Source organism: Aedes albopictus, chromosome 2 (genome assembly GCF_035046485.1).
Source record: "Aedes albopictus strain Foshan chromosome 2, AalbF5, whole genome shotgun sequence".
Taxonomy (NCBI): Eukaryota; Metazoa; Arthropoda; class Insecta; order Diptera; family Culicidae; genus Aedes; species Aedes albopictus.
Window position 1 is genome coordinate 396,453,259 of NC_085137.1, and position 20,703 is coordinate 396,473,961.

General features: G+C 41.0%; 1 protein-coding gene and 1 long non-coding RNA gene across 2 annotated transcripts; both read right to left on the minus strand.

Annotated features, from left to right (window-relative positions):
* Position 1: 1 nt before the first annotated feature.
* Positions 2-18,381, minus strand: LOC134288418 (ADP,ATP carrier protein 1). Its single transcript, XM_062853255.1, has 3 exons — positions 18,080-18,381; positions 10,619-11,115; positions 2-343 (listed from the first exon to the last, which is right to left on the minus strand). The coding sequence occupies exons 1-3, from the start codon at positions 18,243-18,245 to the stop codon at positions 98-100; spliced, it is 909 nt and encodes a 302-aa protein (XP_062709239.1). The 5' UTR covers positions 18,246-18,381; the 3' UTR covers positions 2-97.
* Positions 18,382-19,573: 1,192 nt separating this feature from the next.
* Positions 19,574-20,413, minus strand: LOC109413523 (uncharacterized). Its single transcript, XR_002130895.3, has 3 exons — positions 20,286-20,413; positions 20,163-20,227; positions 19,574-20,107 (listed from the first exon to the last, which is right to left on the minus strand). It is a non-coding gene; the product is annotated as an uncharacterized LOC109413523 (long non-coding RNA).
* Between the last annotated feature and the right edge of the window lie 290 nt (positions 20,414-20,703).

Here is a 20,703-nt window from a genome sequence, read left to right on the forward strand (position 1 = left end):
GTTTTACTGCTGATTTTTCCACCTTAATTGGTTTAGTTTTACTTTAGCTGGTTTTTTGTAACTTTTTTAGTTTAAATTTTTTTCGCTAAACTTAAATCTAACCCATCAGAGCCTTGACCTCATCGTAGAAGACGAGCACAAGAGCGCCACCAGTACCACGCAGGACGTTGGAGAAGGCGCCCTTGAAGAAGGCCGACGAACCTTCCGTCTTGGCGATCTTGACCCAGCAGTCGAGGGTGTTCTTGTACATGATGTCTGCCTTGGCACGGCCAGACTGCATCATCATGCGTCTTCTGACGGTGTCGAATGGATAGGAGATAACGCCGGAGGCCGTCGTTACAACCTGTTGGTGTGGGAAGAGAAGAAAAGAGGGGAATGGATCAATCATTATTTTTGTTATTGATTAGGTGCGATTATGAACCGGGATCAACACTGGCTAAAACCAGTGGAAGGATGACCCGAGCAAGGGGAAGCATTTCGGATACATGTTATGTCATAGATGATAATTTGTTTGTAGCACATGGTCTGTAGGGGTGTGCCGATATCGATAAATCCGATATTATCGATAATTATCGGGTTCAAATTATCGATACGATATCCGATAATTTAAAATCCGATATCGACGATATTCTCCACGCGATATCGGACAGTCCATCAGTGCTATTTAGCCAACTAAGTTTGCAGCAAGAGAAAATTTTCAAGTCTCGCTGATTTAGGAAATCAGCTGACGTTTCAGTGGAGTTATTACGAATGGATAGTTCAACGTAAGGTTTAACGGCATATTGTCTATCCGGTTGGAATCAAGAAAGACAATCAATCAAAAATTACATGTTTCTTGGTCCAAAAGGGTCGCCACTTTTTTGGGACTCCTGCGCTTTGTTGCTGATGACAAGGAGAGGAGATAGATGCACACTACTTCCAAAAACGTCGCGAGTTGTGCGACGTTCGATATAGTGGCGAAGTGACAATATTATTTACTTAAGGGTCAACAAGGGAAGAGTAGAGCAATTAAGAAATCTGTATTGAGAGTATTAACCTTCCGTAACTCGCGCGGTTGGCTACCTGCGTCAGCACCACGCTAACGCTGAGTACAAAAAGCGAGATTTTTTCAACGTGTTGTACACAATACAACAGCGCGATCGCTCGAGGGTTAATAAACATGGCTTCCCGCTGTTGCATCAAGGCTGCAAGAAAATTAATAACTGGAAATGCCATGTCAGTCTCTTCTCAGCATTTGTCTTTGAAATGGCTTCAAAAGTTAATATTTTCACTTTAAAAAGTCATCAGCGAAACAGAAACCGTAAAATGTATATAATTACTACCTTTTAGAATAAAATGTCATATTTCATTCATTATCGGATATCGGATTCGATATCGATAATTGGAAACCGATATCGTTTCGATATCGATAATTGGGTAAACCGATATCGATAATATCGATAAATCTGGTCTCGGCACACCACTAATGGTCTGTGGTCGCACACAGGTGTCCGACGACGTTTATCGAGAGTGCATGTGATTTTGCGGTTGATAAGGTATTTTCCCTCGTCACATGGCCGCACAGCGTATTAGCGCGATGGACGTCTATATTTGACAAACATGCGCTAGCGCCGCACTGATAACGGCGATGGTAAACAATGTGTCCGCATGTCGGAGCAATCAACACATTATACTGGAAAAGGGGGATTTAGACATTGCATATTGTAGTTGTGATCGAATAACGACCTAGGATTTGACGATAATAGGTGATACCTGGTGATACCACCGTAAAGAATATACAAAAGAACAACATATTCTAGGTACGCATAGATGGCCCGTTACTTCCGACTATGCATTAGCTTGATAATATTGCTGTTTCTGTTAGAAGTTTATAGTTAGAAGTTTATAGTTCACCCAGATCCAGATGTGTAGATCCAGATAACATTGTTGCACAAACACAGTGATGACCGTTGGTTGCATTCTGGGACAAGAATTGGTAACAATGTCTTTTTGAGAAATCCCGAGAATTCACAGAAAAATCTCTGGAGAGAAATCTAGGTAAGGTACTCCGACGAATATTCATGGAAAATCCTTGAAGTGGTTCCTTGAATAATCACTGGAGGAATCCCTGAACAATCACTAAAAAAACCTGGAGAATTCCCTGCAAAACAACCCTAAAAACTCCAATTCCTGGAGAAATTGTGTGAAGAATCATTGCAGGAATTCCCGAAGAAATTCTAAGAATTTTTACAATAAGTTCTTGGAATGAACAAGCAGAATCATTACAGGATTTTTTTATGAGTCATCTAAAGGAATTCTTGGAAGAATCACCTGAGAAGTTTCAGTAGGAATCCCAAGAGGAGTCCCAGCAAGAACTCTTAGAAGAATAACAAATAAATTTCAGCAGATATTCCTGAATGAAGTATGCAGGAAAAACTGAAAAAAGAAAATCAAGAGCAATGCCTGCAGGAATCACAGGAGAAATTCTTGGAAAAAATCTCTGGTCTTTGGATAAATCCTTGTAGATATCATACAAGGAGTTTCTGGAGAAGTCCCGATAGGAATTCCTGAAATATTTCCTCAGTTATATTGGGTGAATTCCATCACGAATTTCTGAAACAATTCCAGCAGACATTTCTGAAGGAACAACTGGAAGAATTCCAGTAGAAATTTCTGGAGGAATCGTTCAAAGAATCGTCAATGTGTCTTCCGGGATTTCTACCAGAGATTCTAACAGGATTTCTGTAGAAGTTTTTCACAGAGTTACCGACGCAATACCTTTCAAGATTTCTTCCAGAGGTTTTCCCGATATGGTTCCAGAGTTTCTCGCTGGATTCCTTGAGCAGATATTTCGAACATTTTTCCAAAGTTCCTTCAAGAATTTCTCTTAGTGAATTTCCGAGATGGCTTTCGAACAGTTTTTCCCGGATTTTTTGCCGAAGTTCTTCCAGGATTTCGTCCAGGGGAGGTTTATAAAATTTATTTTGAATTTCCTCCTGAGATTTCTCTCGGAGATTTTGAAAATTCTTCCTTGAATTTCCCTAATATTCCCAACTGGGATAATTCTCTGAGATGTCTCAGTTTTTTCTCAGGATTTTTTTCCAAAGTTTCTCTCGATAATTCTCCAATTGCTCTTTGCGGAGTTTCTCGCAAGATTTTACTTGTTTTCGTGTTTCCCAGAAAATTTCTTACAAGGAACTTTGTAGATTATCCCCCAAATCTCTGAAAAATCGCGGTGAGAACTGCTGCGACAATCAGCGATAGCTCTCCTGCAGGAACTCAAAAACGAACACCGAAAGAAACCCCGAAAAAAAAATCTTGGGCAAAAGTCTCAGGCATCACGGAAGCAACACCGGAAGGAATCTTCTATGAAAAGTACCGGGGAAAACTCAGATGAAACTTCATGAGAGCAATCACGCGAGAACCTTTATGAAACATTTCGGGAGAAACTCCTGTAGAAATCTCTAGAGTTCCTCTAGCAGAAAGCTCATGGAATCTTTTTTGGAGAAATTACAGAAGACATTTTGGAGAAATCCCGAGAGAAAGTCCTGCAGAAAACTCGCGAAAAACTTCTGAAGATATCCTTGAAGGAGCTCTAGTAGAAATCCCTGCAATAACTCCTGTAGAAACTCTGAGAGAAATCCTGAGAAACTCTAGGAGAAGTTCTGCGACAACATTTGAGACATATCGTGAGGAAAACTCCTGTGAAGATCTCGTGATGAATCCTGAGAGAAATGCTACCAAATTTTCTTTGGATTAAACGCAGGAGGAACGCCGGGAAAAAAGGAGGAACTTCTGGAGAAATCCCTGGAAGAAATCCTGAAGGAATCCCAGCTAGAACGTCTAGAAGAATCCCAGTAAGAACTCCTGGAGGAATTCGAGGAGGAACTTCAGAAGAAATCTCAGGACTTCCTGGAGGAATCTCAGAGGGAACTTCTGGAGGTATCACAGGAGGGATTCCTGGTGGAATGCTAGGAGGAACTCTTGGAGGAGTCCCTGGAAGAACTCCTTGTGGAATCCCAGGAGGAGCTTTTGGAGTAATCCCAGGATAAACTTCAGGAGGAATTTCTTAAGAAATCCCAGCAAGAAATCGCAGGATGTACTGCAGGAGGAATTTCTGAAGGAATCCCAGGAGGAACTTCTGGAGGAATCCCAGGAGGGATTCCTGGTGGAATCCTAGGAAGGAGTCCCAGGAAGAACTCCTGGAGGAATCCCAGGAAAAAGTTCTGAAGAAATCCCAGTAAGAGCTCCTGGAGGAATTCAAGGAGGAACTTTAGGAGGTATTCGTGGTGGAATTCTAGGAGGAACTCCTGGAGGAATCCCAGGAGGCACTCCTGGTGGAATTTTAAGAACTCATGGAGGAGTCCCAGAATAAACTTCTGGAAGCATCCCAGGAGGAGCTTTTGGAGTAATCCCTGGATAAACTTCAGGAGGAATCCTAGAAGTAACTTACAGAGGTATCTCAGAAGGAACTTCAGGAGGAATCGCTTAAGAAATCCCTGCAAGGATGTATTCCAGGAGGAACTGCAAGAGGAATTTCTGAAGGAATCCCAGGAGGAACTTCTGGAGGGATCCCTGTTGGAATCCGAGGAGGAACTCTTGAAGGCGACCCAGTCAGAACTCCTGGAGGAATTCCAGGAGGAGCTTTGGAGTAATCCCACGATAAACTTCAGAAGGAATCCCAGGAGAAACTGCAGGAGCAATCCCTTAAGAAATCCCTGCAAGGAATCGCAGGATGTATCCCAGGAGGAACTGCAGGAAAAACTCAAGAAGGAATCCCAGGTGGAGCTCCACGAGGAAGAAATCTTAGAATCAACTTCTAGACGAGTTCCACAAGGAACTTCTGTAGGAATCTCAAGAAAAGTTCTGGAGGAATTCCAGAAACAACTGTAAGAGGAACCCCAGGAAGAACTTTTCAAAAGTAATACCAGAATGGATAACTGCTGGAAGAATCCAATAGACACAACTCTTGAAGGAATCCCAGGAACAACCCTTTGATGAACCTGGAGGAATCCCTGGAACAACTCCTGAAGGAAACCCAGGAACAAAACCTAAAAGAATCCCTGGTACAACTCTTGAACTTATTCATGGAGTATTCATAGAATAAGTTTACTTTCGTGGAGTATTCATAGAAACACGTAAATGAAATATCACGAAGAATCATAAGTACAGTATCAGGGCCACAGATTGTTCCTTTTAGCTAAATCCGGATTTTCATCCTCTCGTCCTCAGCTACTTATCCTAAATTTTCTGAATTTCATTCATGTGACCCAAAAACCAAAACGTAAGCACCAGTTCTGACAGAGCAAATGCTATGTTTAAATTTCGAACTTATTCTGAGTAAAGTATAACTTTATACATACGGTTTTAAGTAAATGCTCAAACTGTTTTACTTTGCTCAAGTCATGTTAACCTTGAGTAAATACTCATGTTTATTCATATCACTTAAAGACATTTTCATGACATTTGACATCCCTGACCGTAAATATCTGCGCCATCTAGAAGCTCTCTTTATTGTTTTCCAGCGCCAGATTTTGTCAGGCAGCCGAAACCCTGATCCTAAACCCAAATAAAATTTATTACCGGATTCTTCATGGTGGGATTATGTGCATAGACTCTACCATCCCAACAAAATAAATAGGACATGCTGTCTACCTCTGTCTACAACTGTTCAGGTAATTAAGATTGTCTTTCGTACAATTATATATGGAATTCCCTATTCATGCTTATCCATTTGGTCCGTCCCTCACCTACGGCTTGGAACGTAGACGAGCCTCTGCCTGAGCCAGGTCACTAATTTGTATAGGAAAAGTAGAATTGATGATCCTACTTTTCCTACACAGGGTAGCTTTAAATCTACCCCCCGTCCATCAAGCAAAAACAAATAAATTTCAGGTAACCAGAGATGTGTTCAAAATTACTCGAAAAGTTGCTTTCGGACAATATTTGCTTCATGAGGGAAATCCAATAGAATTGTCCGATTTCAATGTCGTTAGACAGGTAGACGCTAGACACATCACTGGAGCTTAATGTGTAAATTTGTACGTTTGTCAATTAAGAGGAAGCAAAATCGGTTCTATCCGGTTGATCACCGGTCAATTCTTGATTCCGTTTAATTATTTCTGGATCAATTCTTAAGCTATTTGGAATCCTTTCGTCGAAAAATGAGGAAACGGATTCTAACAGAGGAACATGAAGTCAGACCAATAACCGATTCGAGAAACTCCACGAGAAAAATCTCTGTTGCGTAACAACACCACACGACAATCGCGTTACACCTTGCTGCGATTAGGTGTGCGATGATGCAGGGTAGTACCTGTCACGTTATCACACTGTGCTTATCGAGCAGGCGATAACAACTCCGGCGTGTCGTGTCGAGAGGCCTTGAAATGGGTTTAAGCTGGTATACGCCGCATTACAAGGAGACACGAGTTCAGATTTTCTGCGTACGTGTGAGCCTACATGTGACACTTCAAGAGCGATAAGCACTGGGCTGGGATGTTTTGGTCGGTCGTCATTCCCGAAGGGCAGCCATTGACAGAGGCCTTGAAATCATCGGACTATAGACTTTTGAACGCACACGATAATTGGCGGTGTTTCGTCGAAGAGGAACCACTGGGCATACCATGACTGTAGTCGTTGTGGGTGTGTGTTGTGTGTGCGTGAGTCGAACTGCCTGTTACGAAACCAAACAACTGTTACGTCACTCAGTCGAAGTTGAAAATTTGGAACCAGAAGGAGCTTGGCATGTAAAGCAGTGACGTCACACGTAGACCTAAAGCGCAGGGACAATCAATTGCGTTACGTCATTGATGTTATCTAGTTGGTTGGGGAAGGTTCGTGGCACGTGTAACCAATTAATCGATTTTCTCAACCAAAATGCCAGGTTTGTGTAGTAGAAAGGGCCATCGGTTCCCGTCAACCACCTCTCAGTCGAACAAAGGTATACTTTCCCAGATTTCTTGGCACTCGAGTATACTCTACCAGAAGTGCTCGCGCCGCAAGTTTTTAAAAATAGCGACGATGCTACTAAACTAACGCCCATTGAAGCAACTGCATCGTTTTGAAATGTTTTGCCAGGCCTCTAGGAGATGCTCTGACGGGTGGTGACATTTGAACTCTACATACTCTCGGCTCGGTACCAACGAAAGAAATCTCGCTGCTTATCAACGCCCATCGCCGTAGTATAGTCGCTAGTCGGTTGATAGGTCGCCATGCTTGAGATTCTCGACAACAGCACCCGAGCAGCGCGAGGTCAGGAATCAGGAGAATTCCGTGCATGCATTGCTGCTCTTGTACCGAACCAGAGCACCAGCAGCCATCATCGTCGCGCTTACGAGGGTTATTGATTTTATTTGCGCTTCTCTTTCGCGCTCACGAGGTTGAACATGTGGCAAGCAGAAGCCAGAAACAGGCGGTACTCTCTTCTTTCTCATCGCCGGCTTCGCTCCCACATGGTTGCGAAACTCTCTTCTTCACCGCAGTTGTAGTGCTATATACGTATACGATGACGCACTGTTTCCCGTTTCCAATCACGCGCTTGTATGCGGCGATGGAATAAAAATTTCGGTCTTCCATAGAACGGGTATTTTGTAGGTTATATCAGCTGACGATGTGGTGCGCTGAACTTCTTTTGGGTTACGTAAGGTCTAGGTAAAAGATATGCATTTGGGAGAAGATCGGAACATCTCCCGCATTGTCGTAAATCAGAATTGCATTAAGTCTCTCGGTAACAAGTAGACGGAATTGTTTAACGAGCACTACGCTACGGCGCTGATTGAAATGACCTTGTTTTACATTAGTAGAGCCCGAGCGTCAGCTGAAGGCAAAACACGCGTTGCGTTGCGTAGCCGATTTCCATCCCGCGACTCTCGAGAATGGCCCGTATGAATAAAAAGTAGTAATCCACAGTTTACTACAATTTTGTAGTAAATACTACAATTATTGGTATGAATAAAAGTAAACAAAGCATTTACTACTCTACAAGTTTCGAACTTACTACTTTTGTGGAACATGTTCCACAATCGGTATGAATAAAAGTAGTATTTACTACAAGAAATTTGTAGTCTGCTCCTGAGGTTGTTACAAAGTCTGTGATGCGTGTGTATGAATTCACAACTTGTGTTTGCAATTCTCTTTTGACGATTGCGCTTATTTTTTTTTCAACAAAAAGGGTAGTCTTCGAGAATGTTTAATTAGATGCAAGTTTCGACGGACATTACCTTCCGGAAACCGATTCAAGTACCATCAAGTTCCAGCAAAATACGATGTTTTGCCGTCGTGGTCCCATGGGGAGGGTTTTTGAGCAATTTGCCCCAGATGGAGCACCGTGATGATGTGGCAATTGAATTTTCATGATTTTTTACAGAAAATAGTGGCTTTTGCTACGGCTTTTTATTAATGTTCTGGTGAGTTGAAGTTACTGAGGAAGTCTATAAGCGTGGCCTGTGGCGCAGCGGCGACCGTGAGTGCATGCCGATACACATGGCGCATTTGAGACAGGTTTTCATCCTGCTAAGGTGCCCTCACGATCACCGCGGCATCATGTAAAACGAATGTGGAGTACTTCTTCAGTATTGTTATCTTAAATGAGGAAACTGTTGCATAAATCACTATTTTGCGACCATAGTTTGTTCTGGATTGCCGACTGGTGGAGAAAAGCAACCGAGAATCAACTACCAAAACAAAAACAAATAAAGTAGTAAATACTACTTCGAAATTTTCGAAAGTAGTATCTACTACATTGTTCGAAAAATGATTTTATTCATACCAAAGCTACTACTTTAGCGTGGATCATATTTCAAAGTAGTAACTACAAAGCACGAGTAGTTACTACTTTTTATTCATACGGGCCAATATCTCAAATCTCGAGGTTGCACGCGTCAATGGGAAAAACTAAGCGTCATTCACAGAGGGGAAAATCCTAATTTTAGACTCAAAACGTCCGGTGTTTTCCATTGAGAGAAGAAAAGAACGACGTTACATAAGCGGGATCTTTTCTTGGAGTTGCGACCTTCGACTGACGGTCGGATACCAGTCGCGTTTGGGACGATGACTCGGCCTCGATCATGACCGTTGTGTCCATCACTCAGCCATTCGACACCTTGCGTCATCCGGGAGTTTAAACATCCCGAAATTTGAGACGCATTTTCTTGTCGCATTGAAGATTTTACGTAACGACTTTTCAACGCTCGCGATGCTTTTGTAAAAGTGGAAGTCACTAATATTCCTGTCTGCGCGACGACGGACAACGGAAATCGCCCGGTTTCTGTACGTGTGCGCGTTCGATAAGAACTGTGTCACATTCGCCCGTGTAGAGGCCAAGGGGAATTACGAACGTATGCATTGCTAGCTGTCGCCGCCACACTATAATGTGTGGTCTGAGAAGTGCCTTCGTTGAAAAATAACAACAATCAGCATCTTTCTGGTGTAGTAGAAGTGAGAACAGGACCATGCTGACGTTAGCGGACGGTAAAAATAACATATTTTTGTCGAAAATCATTCATTCACAAGCTTGGTGGTTCTCGCAACTCTTGATTATTCTGATCACGTTGATGTTTACATAAGTTTGTGTATGTTATGCGAACATGTGATTTTCCTATGAAATTTTCAGACGTAGGTAGGTTCAGATTTCCAAAATCTTCAATATCTCCGTTTACTATGAATTCATTAACATGAATCCAGTGAGAGAAACTCCCAAAATTTTCGAGAACAATACTGAGGAAATTTATGAAACTCAAGAAAATTGCGTAGAGTAGATATTTCTGTTAAAAAGGTTTTTTTTTGTGACAGATTTCCAAAGGAAGTCAAATTCCAAGGATGTATCCGAAGCTTCTCTCGGTAATTTCACCAAGAATGCAGCCTTAGTATTCTAAAGTTCAACTTTCATTTTTTTTTACTAAAAAAAGGGTAAACAAAATTATACCTTAGACATTCACAAGATGCGACGCGAGACAAGACAACACTCATCATTCTTACAATCGTCAAAGATTTAAAAATTACCTATCGACCGGTTTCGAGCGCGATGTTGCCCATCTTTGGGACAACGACTTACTGCTCAGAGATATCTCTTTACTTCACACACATTGCAAGATTTACCAGCAATTTTTACAGCTGCCTTGGGAAAATCCGTCAATCTTTTAGAAAATTTGGTGGGAACAAGTTAAAACTTCCCTAAAACTCTGAAAAAGTACTGACATAACAATACCTCCTGGAAGTTTGAAATTTTTTCAAGCATATGGAATTCCAAACTTTGCCTCTGTGGTAAATGTCCTTGATTAACTCTAGAATTTCTGAAGAATCGCATTATTTTTCCTGGTTTTCCAGATAGAAAATATTCTGAGTGAGGGCTATTATTGATCATTGTTTTGATGAGGAGTTATCATTACAAGACCGCAGTTTGAAAACCACTGCTTAAGCTAATTTTGTCTGATGAGCATGTGTTCGCTAAATGACGTCATCAAAAACGGCAGTATTCGTTGTAAAAATCGATAATTGCATGTGGGCTTTAAAGAGAGGAGCCTTGTCTGTGTGGTTGACGACGACGACGACGAGAGAAACAGTCGTTATGCAATCCATCGATTCGGGTCATCCTTTTTAAAGTAGCAGAGGAACGAGAAAACAAAATCGCAACACTTACCTGAGCGATGGCCCACGAGACGAAGATGGAGGTGTTCTTCGGGTCGGGTAGCATTCCCTTGGCAGTATCGAAGCAACCAAAGTAGGCAGCACGGTAGATGATGATACCCTGGACCGACACGTTGAAGCCACGGTACAGACCGATCAGACCGTCCGACTTGACGGTCTTCTTCAGACAGTCGATCAGACCGTTGTACTCGCGCTCGGCTCCGGCACGGCCAACATCGGCGCCCAGACGGGTACGGGCGAAGTCGAGTGGGTAGACGAAGCACAGCGAGGTGGCACCAGCGGCACCGCCGGATCCCAAGTTACCCAGGAAGTAGCGCCAGAACTGTGTGTTCTTGTCGACGCCACCCAAGAAGACCTGTTTGTAGACATCCTTGAAGGCGAAGTTCAGCGCCTGGGTCGGGAAGTACCGGATCACGTTGGCAAGGTTACCTCTCCAGAAAGCTCCGAAGCCCTGTTCCTTGGGGATGCGAACAAAGCAATCGACGATACCTGCGGGAGACGCGTGGGGGAGGGACATAAATGGTTAGTGGCATGATTACAACAAGTGGAGAGGTTCATTAACGGGATTACTGGGTGTGTCTCAAAACCGGCTCCAGACAACGGGGTGTTTACTTAACCTTCCGTAACTCGCGCGATTGACTACCTGCGTCAACACCACGCTAATGCTGAGTACAAAAAGCGAGATTTTTTCAACGTGTTGTACAAAATACAACAGCGCGATCGCTCGTGAGTTAATCATAACATTTCGAAAAGAGTACGGGTGATTTCCGTTATGTCAAACGATATTTTTTTCATATAGGCAATTAACTTTTTTTGGCATTTTTCGGTGAATCTAATACTAGTCAAAGTAATGAAAACAGAAGGTCGTAAGTAATAATTAGGTATACCAAAGATCAGCGTGGTCACATCGATCGACCGTCGATAATCAAACAAACATTTTTCATTTGATCAATGGCTTGTCTGTTAAAGCCTGATGTTATGATTTGATATCTACTTAATGAAAGATCTGCAACTCACTGGCCAATCAATCAATTCCTTAGGAGATTCACCAGAAATTACTTTGTGAAATCTACCAAAACATCTTAAAAGTTCTAAAACCGTTTTACGTCACCACGAATGTACAAGAGTGTAGCAAAGCACTTTCAAGCAAACTTCAGCTTAAGAAGCTGCCGTTGAGCTAGTTTTTTTTTTGGGATCGTCTACCAGAGATGGGAACACAGCTTGCAAAGAGATGCATTCACTTGCTACTATCTTAGCTCAGAAGCGTATGCTATCGAAAAACAGTGAATGAAGGAGTTTAACCTTGTAGTTTTACCAAGTTTGCTGAATAATGTAAGTGTGGCACACGCATTCATACCTAAGTCATGAGAGAACTTTGGAGGCGTGGTGAATGTAAATTGCACTAACTCCGGTCTCCGAGACGAGTGTAGTGTACGAGTGTACCCTGCCTTCATAACTCCGTTGCGTCTGGCACTTACTTTATTCGACGAACGTTTAGAAAAAACCACAAGGTAAACTTCCCTATACACTGTATCAAGAAACACGCTTTTGAGTTGCGAAAACTCTGTTAGGATATCAGATGAAATTTCTTGAGAAATCCAGAAAGGAATTTCCGAAAAAAAATACTGGGGAAACATCTGGACTGGAGCAGTTCTGAAGGAATTTCAGAAGCAATACCAACAAATTTTCTTTTTGGAATACCAAATAGGTGACCCTGGAAAAAATCTCAAAAGGAACCCCCGGAAAATTCACAGAGGATGCCCAGTTGAGAAATATAATAGAGGAATCCTAGTAAAATCCCTAGAGAAATTCCTATTTGTGTAATAGCTGAAGCCATTGAAAGAGGAACATTTTAGGAAATTCCTACAAGGATCCCTGAAGGAATCCTAAGAGGAATACTTGAAAAAAAAATCCTTCAAAATTGGCTAGATTTACTCATCAATAGATCGTTGGGCACGTTCTCTTTCATTTGGGAAATTTGTGCCATCCGTTGATTTATTCAAGAATGAATACACTGAGTAATTCATATAGAAATAATTGCTGAAATATCTACAACAATCCCTGAATACATCACTAGAGTGGTTTCTGTAGAACTTACTAGGTTAAGTCATGCAGGAATACCAGCAAGAATTTCCGGAAGAATCCCAGCAGGCAGGGATGTTTTCGATCACCTGGCAATCCTTTAACTTATTTGTCCATGACTCAGTTCAGAAACCTAATATTGAAATGTGGTGTTCGGCAAAGTTGTAGATTAGTGTTTTCCTACAATTATCACCAAAGATGCCATATTCTAGCTCTTAAATATACGGCGCTTGAGCGCTAGTATCATCTACTCATACTAAACGATCGAAAAATCGAATCGTTTAGTATGAGTAGGTGGTACTAACGCTTTTACGCGGTAAATATTAAAGTTAGCATGTGACGTCCTTGGTGATAATTGTAGGAAAAACACTAATCTACAAGTTTGCCGAACACCACATTTCAAAATTAGGTTTCTGAACTGAGTTATGGACAAATGAGTCAAACGATTGCCATGTGATCGAAAACATCCTTGCCAGCACACTGAAATAATTCCAAGAGCCTATTTTATCAGACACTACACGTACATTGTACCCGTAGTCTGACACGTTCACTTTAAATGAATCGTTATACGTATCACAACATTAACAGTTCAGATTGAAAAGCCTTCTAATAAAACTCAATGACACTTGCGCATATCGGAGTTATATGCACATGACACGATCGACACATTAGCTTTGCATATAACTTTGGCCGGGTGGAAAAGCAACATTGGCAGTGGAATACGTTTTGCAGAATTTCGCAATTCCAATAAGTGAGCTTCATGGTCGTGCGGCTAGCGGCGTCGGTCATTTGGGCGTTGTGAGTTCGATTCCCGCTCCAGCCCAAGGAAACTTTTTTTCAAAATGTATAGGATATTATTGGAGATGTATATACATTGGCGCATCCAGCCCACACGATAGAAGCAAAATGCAAGACACATTACAGTATAATGGCGATCTGAGAGTCATACCACATGCGTCGCATATAACTCTCACTCCCCATTTTCAACCTACGATTAGATTCATATGATATTCCAATAGTGCAGTAATATAGGACTGACATATAACTATGACCTGGGGAGTTGGCTCAGTGCAGGAGTTCCTGAAGGAATCCCGGAGGATATCATAGGAATAATGCATGGACAGTTATTAGGGAAATATCTGAGAGGGTTCTTATAATAATTTCCAGTAAAATCTCCAGCAGAAGTTTCGACGATTTTCCACATTTGGAAAGATTGCCTAATATGTAGCGCACGCAATTTAAGCAATTGCGCGCTGATTATATGGAATCAATCTATTAACTACCATCCGCCTCCTACTCCTTCCATTTGCTGCCGTAAATAGTAAGATGGAGACGCCTGGTATCTCATTAGAATTCAAAGCGGAAAATGCCAGAGGTTGTATTGCCCCACCTCAAGGTGCGTTTTGCCCCCAACAGTTTTTAAGCACCCAAAACGTAACACTTTTTTAAAATTGATATCACGCGGACCAAAAGTTGGCGTCTCTTAGTTTAATAAGTAAACTAACTTTCAAAATGCAAGACATCCATAAAATCATCTTAATCTTAGCTATAGGGCCACGTTTGCTTAGGGGGTGCATATTACCCCACCTTCCCCTATTCGGAAAAGCACGCATCTTCCTTCAGTTTTCATAAGTGGGATAGAAACCTCCGTTCTGCTATACCATGGAATTAAAATTTGAAGTTCAAGAAGAAGCTATTTTAAGGCGCATGACGAAACTATGTTGAAGTCAAAACTGGAGTACAAAAGGTAAAAGAAGAGTTGGATTTTAGCTGCAAGCAAGACATAACTCTCGAAATAATGATGGAACCTGTGCGCAAAAGGAGTGACGAGATCAAGAGAATAAGTTTGTGACTGCGATCGTATCGACACGGAAATGGATTCAAAAGCAGAAAAACTGCATTACAACATCAATGACTGGGTCATCGAGTTGGAGTTATGGAAAACACCGTTGGGGTCGCTGATGATGAAGTGGTCGTTCACATCGTGGACGATGTGTATTTTCAAGATGGCCGAACTGTAGTAGTCTTTGAGATATTATTGAGATAATTATTATCTGAGAGAATAAAGAAACACTTATTCGGAAAAGCACGCATCTTCAAGTAAGCTTGCAGATGATTTTTTTCACACACTTTACCGGTAGCAAGTATAATGAAGATTCGAATCAATTATTGATAGAACGCATAATCTTAGGTGGAAACTAAAAACAAGTGATACTAGGCTTTAGTTTGGCGGATCTTACGTAGTAACACGCCACAAAAATGTGATCTACCCACGGATCTACCACCTGTTATGAGTAAATAGTGATATCAGAAATTGTGGCAAGTTCACCAAAATTGTCTCCATGAATCCCAGCAAAAAAAAAAATCATCCTAATTAAGATCTTCTAGATGATCTTCCAACTAAAAATTTACTTGCCGTCTTCACATACTATGCTTAAAAAAAACTTACATAACAATACATATCTTAGCAATTTCAAAAGTTTCCGACGACGCACGCCCTAAGCTCTTCAGAGTTTAGACATAACAATAATTTCTGAGAATGTTTACTCAGATGGTTTCGAATGAATGTGTGTGATCCATCTGACACCCACTATCCGGTAGTGATATTATGAAAAAAAAAAAAAAGCATTCGGCAACCCCAGTTCAGAGTGCTGTTGCTATTCGAGGCAAATTTCTTTAGTTCGGGAGTAAAAAGGAAGGTGGTAGCTCTATCAAGAGCTCTTTTGCAGATCCAGAGACTTATTTCAGGTGGCGTGGCTGAAGAGCAGTGAACAAAACTGTTGCAGAAAAGAAAACCCTAAACAACCCGACAGAGACGGCCAGGGATCATTCACTTGCAGTTTCATTCACTTACTGCTGTCTCAGTTCAAAAGCACGCTATCAATATCTGTGAATGGAGAGCTTCTACCTTGTAGTTATATCTGAAAGTTTATCAATTAACATAAAGGCCGCACACGCATACCAAAGTCATAGGAGAGCTCTCCACGCGATGAACAATTCCATTGACGCCGCCGTGGAGAACTGAGTTTGACTCATTCTGATGACTTAACGCTACGCCAGTACATCGTCTTAGGAACAGGCTTATGTAAAACAAAACACGAAAAAGTCTACCACCATACGTTGTATATTTTTATAAGATATTTCTGAACCGACTTAACAGCAAACGTACCGTAATCTGGGGGATAGTTGATCATCGGAATGAAGTTGATCACTACTGAATCCATGTCCTTCAACCGCTGGGGATGCTACCATTCTGATTCAATGGAAGAACTTTTAACGTAAATCAATTAGGTATGTGAATATAATTAAGGAATTTTTGAAGTCAGTTGTTTTAAAGACGACTCACAAACCACTTTTATTAATTCATGGTAGGCTTATTGAATATAGCATATTTTCGCGAGACAATTTTTAAATAAGTTGCCTACCTTAAGACGTTAAATGTGTGTCATTATGTAACTCACTAAACTTACAAAATACATCAGTTGCAAGAATTTCAAAAACTTATTCAGATTCAGAATCAACAAGTTTAGTTTGTTCAAAAATCTTCCAATCATAGAATGCTACGTCGTTGGTTGATTAACTTCATCCCGGATTGAAAGTTTTCAAATTTGACCACTTGAACATTTTTTTGCAAAACGTAGCAGTTTCTTGTAAGAATTTCGTTTTCGCAACTTGATACAGGTCCATTCAGTACATGTTTTAAATATATTTGTTGAGAATCATATGCATTGTTCCTGATTTTATTGAAAATAATAGATGAAAAGTGATCAACTTCCCCCCAGATTACGGTATGTAACTTTTTGCAAATGAATGATTCCATGCTTGGAGAAGACGTGCCAGCAATCCTTTGTCCTAATTTTGTGACATAATTTCAAAACTGAAATTTTTATCAGTGACAAAACAAAAGTTACAATTTTTAGTTAGGTATTCTGAAGACCAACTAAAACAAGTTTCCAAACACAGCAATGGTTACAAACTCGCATGATCTTTGTCATGTTCTGCTAAAGTTGCGACAATCCCGTGTTGCAGTGTCGGATTGTCAAGACAAACGCAGATTCCAACATTGTTGCACAATGTTTATAGTAATTGATTTGCTGAACCCAACTCTAACACAGCCTGCTTTTCAGCTTAATATTCTGTGAACGCCTTTTTGATCAATTCGGCATTCGTTTATCTTCATGTCGAACGACTATGGCCGAGCATTACATAAAGATCCTGGATCGACCGGAAATCGAATCACTCTCAGCTCAACATATGTAGTGTTGCACGTCCGTTTAGAAGTCACATTCACTTACAATGAGCCCCGCATTTGTGCATTACCGTTATGAAATGAATAATGATAATACAAACAACCTATTTTAAAAGGATGATCTTTTTTAAACATTTTAAAATTCTCTAGGCAGTTGCAATTTAAGGATTATGAATCAAGATTGAGATGATATTTAGGAATTGTTCGAATTGCCTAATACTTTTCCTGCTTCATTTTTTTAATAAATCATGGAAATATTGTTGTCCTTCTTTTTAAATCTCAAGTTTAGTGAGCTAGTGCAACTCAATCTAAATTCTTTTCCACTGTGAACTTAACATATTTAAAGTATATTCTTAGGCACTGTATCTTTGAGTGTTATATAAACAGTGATTGTTATCTAATGTTTGATAAATTGCAAAACAAAACATTACCACTATGCTGAATTTAACTGTTAAGTTGATCTGCAAAATATTCAACTTTTTTTTCAAATTCCAATTTAAATAGAGGCTATTACTTTTTTACAAATTTTTGTGTTTATTTATCTAAGAAACTTTAATAATTTAGAAGAAAACTTGATTTAATTAACTAACTTAGCTCACATTGCTCCAGTACTTCAATCTAAATTCAAGCTAAGAGTTAAATGTAACGGTTTTCCAAAATACCGATATCTAAATCCTAAACAAAAAATTCCACTACTCTTATCGGATTGTAATCCACCGGAACCGAAGGAACAACCCCTACCGATTCTTGAGAACTTCACACCGCAGTAGGCACTGGCTGTTACATAACCCCTACATTTTTCACCCCCGTCGTCACGTGAAACACTGCTAAACTCCGCACACCGTTATCTAATCAACCCCACCCTAGTGTGCCACACGGGTCCCATGTCCATTCATCACCAATTTCTCGAGAAAAAAAAATCCAGAAATCCCAATTCACTCCGGCCACCGACGACGGGAACCACCGAATTTGCAAAAATAAAAAATCGCGCATATTAATAAAAAGAAAGATGGCGGCAGCCATGTTGGACCCGGGGCCTTGACGAGGCGGTAGAGAGACACACGCAGGCAGTCAGCCAGACACACTAGCGAGAATCGGGGGAAAAAAAACGGAACTTCTTACCTTTGTACTGCTTGTCGGCGGCAATCTGCTTGGAGGCAGCCTGCACCTGGAGCAGCAGCTTGACGCGCTCAATCGGGGCCACGGCAGTCTTGGAAACGGCAGCGGAGATACCACCGGCCAGGAAATCCTTGGCGAAACCGTAGGGATCGGCCTTCTTTCCAGACATTTTCTGCGGGGATTCTTTTTTTTCTTATACACACACAAATCGAGGGCGCACAAAGGCAGCGAGCTTCCTAACCGTACGGAGGGCACAATCCAAAGAGAATGAACGCCGGATGGCTGCGCTGGTTGTAGCCGAGTTGCGAGTCGCGAGTCGAGTTGCGGTCGGAATCCGGTTTTCTCTCGCCAGGTCGACTCGCTCGCCAACGGTTTGAAGGCCACCGCTCGTTGGAGGGTATGCTCGTCCCGCTCGCACACCGGTGAACTTTTCGCGAACACGCCTGTTCCGTTTCATTTGCTCTACAAGGTGGTTGGTGCGGATTGGTACCTAGAGAGAGAGGAAGAAGATAATTTTTAGAACCTGAGATTAAATTCTGAGAGAGGGAGAACCGGCGAGAGAGTATGTACTAAAACTTGGAGTGACGTTTTCGGTTTTGACAGCTGTCAGTGCACGGAAAAAGAATAATTTTAGTACAACTGCCAGGCTGTGAACCACCAGGGTGCGATGACGTCACGTTTTCGATTCCCGCATCTTGTACCAATGTTTAGGAAACTCAAATGCATTGTCAATGGGGGAACCCAATTGATGTTGGCTGCAAACAATCCTATTGGGTGAGAACAAGGATGTCATATACGTTCTGTGAACGCTGTGAACCATAGAGGCTTTGTTGAAATCACAGTCTTGCAGCAAAAACCTAACCTCATCGAATTCTCATACGATTTGTAAACATTGCCCTCAATCTTTTTTTGAGGGCAAGGACGGCTTTATGGACCGACGCCGAAGGAAACAAAGAGAAGGAGACAATGATGACGTCAGTGTGCAAGCGCTCATTTCGCTTGTTCGTTTGTCGTCGCGGTTGAAACCCGAAGTTTCCCCACACCCGACAATCGAATTTTCTCAAAATCCATACAATATAGCGCATTTAGTTCACCACTGGACCACAGACAAACAGACGTAACACTTTCAAAATTTCCATCGACCACGCTTTTAACGATCATTTTAAATTTTCATAGTTGTGGCTTTCACAACCAGAGGCGCGTGCATCGTTTTTTTATGCGTTTGACGTTTCACACCAGCGCCTTCTGTTGACGATATTGCACATCACAGTGATTCGTGCAACTTTTCCACCAGGTGATGGTAGTGTGAACTGGGCGATGGATTTCCATGAAAATCGTTCAAGGTGTTACGTCTGTTTGTCTGTGACTGGACTATCACACTGATCGCACTAGTTTTCGCGAGTGCGAAAACGCAAATACAAGTGCGCCCCGCATAGAGAAATACAATTTGTATTACAGTTCACACAGTATGTCTCCTTTATCTGTTACTATTACTGTCGTGATTTTCACCCAACGTTTGATGAGTTCATTTGTTTTGATTACCGTCGTATCCACAGCCAGAGAAAAAAAAAATCGAAATGGAGCTCATGTATTTAGGAGTGTCGGAGTAAATTGAAATAAATCTGGGCCACTGCATAGTTTTGGGGAACCAGCTGGATGAATCTGTGGCCTTGTTGGAAATTGCCAACAACCTCGGGTGATTCCGCAATAATAATCCCGGAAATAAAACGGCCGGCGATTGGGTTTTTGGTTTTAATCCGGATGATTATTATTTTCCTAAGAAGGTTACATAAGTTCAACATGTAATTGGTGTTTCTTGATTGTGATGTTAATTATGTGTCTATAGAGAAATATGAGTATGTACAATATTATTAATTGTCACTTACGTTTAGTCCCGAATTCAATGTTTCGTTTCCCTCCGTGTAATCAGTTCAAGTCTGTCTCGAGTCTAATCGTTTTGTCATCCACCGTTTGTACAATGTATGTTTTTGCCGTTTTGTCGCACTAGTCCGTACTATCTAACCTGCCGTACTATAATTATAAGGTTTTATTTAATATGCATGAAATCCTATATATGTAGTTTTACCTTTTAGTAATAGCATATAGGTTATTTTTAGGCTATATGTGGTCGACAACGTAGATTAAGTTGAACTGTGCAAATATAGTATAAGTTAACTGAATTCGATTATTTTCTATAGTATTAAGTTACCTTTTAGTATTAGATATAATAAACTAGAAATAATTCAACGTTTAATGAAATAATCATCAGCGACAGAAAATAATTTAGCAAGTTCACGTTCTTTGACTTTTGATCGTTATAATTAATTGACAATTCAGTTGTTTAAGTGTGAGTGACTCACCACATGACAGAGGAAACTGTCATCAGAGAAGAGAAGGGCATCTCAGAACAAACCAAACACACGAAAAGTGATAAATTTTAGGCGTGAAAAATCGACTCGATTTATTTTGTTTCTACCCATTTCGTTTCCATCGTGTATAAACGTCAAAACAACTGCATGGCTCAAAGTGTATTGATTATTTCAGGTATAATCAAAATTAATGAACAGATGACGTCATATCGATGATTAATTATCTTATTCTTCGAAATTTTGTTTCATTGAGAGAGC